General features: G+C 41.1%; 1 protein-coding gene across 1 annotated transcript in view; it reads right to left on the minus strand.

The window, feature by feature from the left end:
• Positions 1–4,668, minus strand: part of CAPN6 (calpain 6) — a 69,413-nt gene that overhangs the window by 10,960 nt on the left and 53,785 nt on the right. Inside the window, exons 10-12 of the mRNA XM_009327838.1 lie at positions 3,589–3,711; positions 1,680–1,882; positions 897–1,018 (exon numbers count right to left, since the gene is read on the minus strand). Of these exons, the coding sequence (XP_009326113.1) occupies positions 897–1,018; positions 1,680–1,882; positions 3,589–3,711 (448 nt within the window). The remainder of the gene's footprint in view (positions 1–896; positions 1,019–1,679; positions 1,883–3,588; positions 3,712–4,668) is intronic.

The raw sequence follows: 4,668 nt of genomic DNA on the forward strand, positions 1-4,668 counted from the left end.
CCCTCAAGCAGATCAACACTTCCACCCAACTTGGTGTCATCTGCAAACTTACTGAGGGTGCACTCGATCCCCTCATCCAGATCATTGATAAAGATATTGAACAAGACTGGCCCAAAAACTGAGCCCTGGGGAACACCACTCGTGACCGGCTGCCAGGTGGATTTAACTCCATTCACCACAACTCTTTGCGCCCAGCCATCCAGCCAGTTTTTTACCCAAAGAGTACACCCATCCAAGCCACGAGCAGCCAGCTTCTCTAGGAGAATGCTGTGGGAAATACCGTCAAAGGTTTTACTAAAGTCTAGGTAGACAACATCCACAGCCTTTCCCTCATCAACTAAACTGGTCACCTTGTCACAGGACATCAAGTTAGTCATCAGATACACAGTCCTGTACAAGTAATTTAACCTCCCCTGTCCCAGTTTACCCAGCTGAAAATGTCTGTTTGAAAATCATAATTTCCTCCCTGAAGTGCTATTAAGCTTGTGGTAATGAAGAACAAAGTGCTCTGAAGGCCGTGAATGACATTGCTGAGGTAAGTGTAATATACTACATGAGTCTATGTGATTCAGCTGTCTCCCTGGATATTTTCCATTTAGAAAACACATAACCCTGAAAGGTGAATTTCTTACTAATCCCCACAAAAAGCTTCTCAGGAGGGTCTGGCTACCACTCCCCATCTGGACCAGCATAGATGACATATAACTCTTGCTGTTTTACATCATCTTATTCATCTGGTCTCTCCTTTTGATCAGATTTTACAACGTGCTGAAAAAAAAAATCCCATAAATCTTCAGTTTGTTTGGATAATTTCTGACTGCTTACATGTCAACTCAGATCATCTTTAGAGGACTGAAGAAGCCCCTTCCACTCTTCCAGGCTTGCTTTACACTTACCGCCTGATCTGTCTTGCTTCTGTAAACCCTCTGCAGAGTGAATTTTGATTTGGGTGACTCTGCGTGGATAGCCGCAAAGAAGACTCCAACATGTCATTTTAGGCTTATCTGCCTTCAGTTCCCTGAAAAAAGATGGAAAAAGCAGTTGAAGCAACAAATGTCAAGCAAACAATCAATGGTTGTGGAAATCTGGCATTTTCAGAACACGAGATTTGGACTCTTTCCTCATCTACCGTTTTGGAAGTTTGTGGTACAGAAATGATGGACTTAAGAAATAAAAACAAAGCAAAGCAAAGTAAACCAAATGTGTGTCATCCTTCGCATGGCAGCAAAAGTGGGGGAAAAAACCACCTTTAAATAATGGAAAATAGTATCAAAGCAAGAAAAAAATTCAGCAGGCCTGATTTCACGAAACACTAGTTTTGCCCTCGCAGACAAAGGAGATGGTCAAAGAAATAAACAGTATCAACTGTAACTGCAAGCACCAGTGCTCAGCGTTCTGACCTAGAACTGGAGGCAACTACAAAAGCCAAACTAAAACATCAAAATACCTAAACTGAATTGTCCACTAGGTTCCTAAGTAAAAACGTCCTGACCAAGCACAAATCCAAGTGAGCCACCTGGAGATTCCTGGGGGTGACCCTGAGCGTCTCAAGGGTCTAGTTCTGGAGCAATATAAGCTAGTGAGTCACGGATATTTGAGGGCAACCAGGCAACCATTTCCAAGGAAGCGCAGCCAATATGGACAAGGGAAGATCTCACGTAGCTGTGAGTGCAACCTACCTGAGTTTTGATGGCACATCTGTGAAGAGTCTCAGGATAAACTTTGTAATGATGCCAGGATGGTATGTAGTTGGGATAAGGATGTAGCGGCCTTGCTTAAGGATCCTCTTCAAGAACACAGTGCGTGTGTTGATGTACAGAGATGTGGCCACTCTCTCCTGCACAGTCAGCTTGTGTAGTCGATAGCTTCTGTTATCCTCCACCTACAGCCACAGAGCAGTATAGGGATTAATGCAAGGAGGGATATCAGAGCTAACAGGCAGGATTTTCCCTGCACATCACGCAGCCTTTCATGGGCAGAAAAGACAACGTGCAATAAAGGCAAATGGTTTGGCAAATGGTTTTTCACCCACTGAAGCTGTGGCAGAGGGAGTCCTGACGGGCAACCCAGTGCTCCAAGCGCTAGCCCACACAGACTTCCGAGCAGTGCTGTTCTGCACTTCACTGCATCGGTATATACATGTATAGCCCCAAGTGGAGGTGAAAGTTTGGGACTTGCAAAGACATGCATCCACTAACAAAGACATAATGCTACTGCAGAGTTTTGAATACTTTCAGAGATGCATGCACACTGCAAGGACTCCACCCGCTGAGCTACCCTGCCATCTTAGATGAGGCTGAGATCCATCTGCCTCCTTTCTCTAGCATATAGAGGGAGCATTCCCGTCTTACATAGCAGGCTCTCAATCCAGATGCACACATCTGTATTTTCATTGTCCTTTCCTGAATACAAAAGCCACAGAATAACCATTTATGTTTTGTTCTAAGCCTTGAAGCTGTGCTTAACTATTAACATCCTCTTCAGGGAACTGATGTTTGCGACAGCACAGTTAAAAAATAAACCTATTTCTTAAGCAGCTCCTGGGGCCAAAGACAGCCCTACATTCTTTTCTGGTAGTTCTCTTTTGTCTTCAGATAATTTAGGCCATGGTCTTCCAAAGGCCTTTAGTCATGATAATGAGCCTGGTGGGTTAGAACACTTTTGAAATAGAAAAAATATTGAACAGAAATAAAGATAGAGCACTGATACTTTTCTGAAGGTGTGATTTTCTTTTCCAAGCCTTTTCAAATTAGATATACAGCCATGAACAAGGCAAGGTAAATTCTGCTACTTTCTGTAATGACACTTTTCAATATATGTGGTTAACAGGTGATTGTCAAATGAATAGGTGTGATGCAGATGTCAGCAGCTCTAATTGTTAAAAACTGACTATTTTTTAGGGTGGGGCCATAGACTCAGTGTAGTCCCACTAGCTATAGCAACAGATGATAAGATAATCCTGATCCTTGGTGAAAAAGCAGATGCATAGCTGTTTCTCTTGCTTTCCTCCTTCTTTCAGTTCGTATGTTTTCATTTTACTCAATTTGCCCCGGGAGTGCAATTAAATTACTGTTTCGGATCCCTTGGGTTCCTTTTCATATACACTCATTTCCTACTCACTACTCCAGCTTTTGAAAACACCCTTGACTCTTTTTTCTAAGTGGCAAAAGAAAAACTGCAGACTTTTCAAACTCACTCACTTGGCTGTATTTGCTGATGAAATGGAGGCAGGAGCCTCCAGCGAGAAGGAGAAAAAAACCCTCCATGTTTCAAGTGTTAATATTTTTTTGTCTTTCTCTTCAAAGCTTGGGGTAGGAAAAGCACTTAAAATTCTTTTGCAATAGGGAAAAATGACTTATGTTCCTTTAGTTCAAATAGAATTTGAATTGAACGAAATTCAATTTAGTTCAAATAGTCTGTCTAATGTCAGCTCTGGTGACTGAGTGCAGTACACACGCAAAGCTCACGTTGAGAGGAGAGCCAGACCCCACCACGATAATCATGCCTCTATCTGCCAAAGAGCTCATTGCCAGGATGAAGCAGGACTGCTGAACAAACTCTGAACCAGGAGTGCAGATGGCTGCCTACCTTGAATATTTCAAAGCCAATCGGGATGCTGTCTCCTTTCCCTTCTTTCTTATATTTGCGGCGATCCTCCTGTTGTAATGAGACCAACACTTTGTCCTCAGTCTTCTTAACATCAAAGACGTACTAGTAGAAGAAAGAGGGTAAGCTGTTAGAAATGCCTTAGGATACTGAGGATAAAACCATCACCAAGGAAATATGTGCATACAAGGCAAATGAAAATACATTTGGAGGTGGGAGGAGAGTTCTCCATATAACAGACATTCCCAGCAATTCACAGCTGAAAATTAATGCTAATAATAAGGATCTTTAAACCAAAAGTACCAGAGACACCGAAACAGGTAATTCACATAAAGGACAGCGTGAAACAGTATTACAGAATATTTATTGAGACAGCAGAAGAGAACATCTCCTCTCAAAGCAAGACAAAAGATTAAGTTTTATTTAGATATATATAAAAATCAGGAGTGAGATAAAAAAATTAAACCGACTCCAGATGAGGTCTCTGATAATTTTTAATTTTTCTTTTAACTTGAATATCTAAACACAGCCTGTAAATTTCAAACATCTTTATGTAGGACCTGCAAATGAAGGAATCTTCCAAATCTTAGTTAAAAAACCCCAAACCCCACAACTTTGTTCCGCACCTACGATTTCTATTTAATATAAGAATGACAGGAATGCTAATTTTGGACTTCCTCAGTTTTCCTGAAAGAAATACCCAGTAAAAAGGGCTAAGAAGGACTCCTGCATCTTTAACATGATAAAAACAAATCTTTCATCCAAACTGTTTAAAGTAAACTTGAATCAACTTGGGTTTAAGACCAATCAAAGGAAACCATTTCAAGTTTAGGCAGCAGTTCCCATCTCAGTAAATGAGACTTGAATTGCTTACGTTATTAAGTATCACTACCAGACCAGTTCATGAGTAGGTACCCTTTCAGTAGACAAAAAAGGTCAAATAGGTGTTTCTTTATACAACAAAGAATTAAATACTCAAATCTGTTCACTATTAAAGACTCCTTTAAATTTTATTTCTTTTGTGCATACAGAGGGCAAATCTGAGTTGTCAGGACCAGTGGA

This window comes from Pygoscelis adeliae, unplaced genomic scaffold (genome assembly GCF_000699105.1).
Source record: "Pygoscelis adeliae isolate BGI_AS28 unplaced genomic scaffold, ASM69910v1 Scaffold14, whole genome shotgun sequence".
Classification (NCBI taxonomy): Eukaryota; Metazoa; Chordata; class Aves; order Sphenisciformes; family Spheniscidae; genus Pygoscelis; species Pygoscelis adeliae.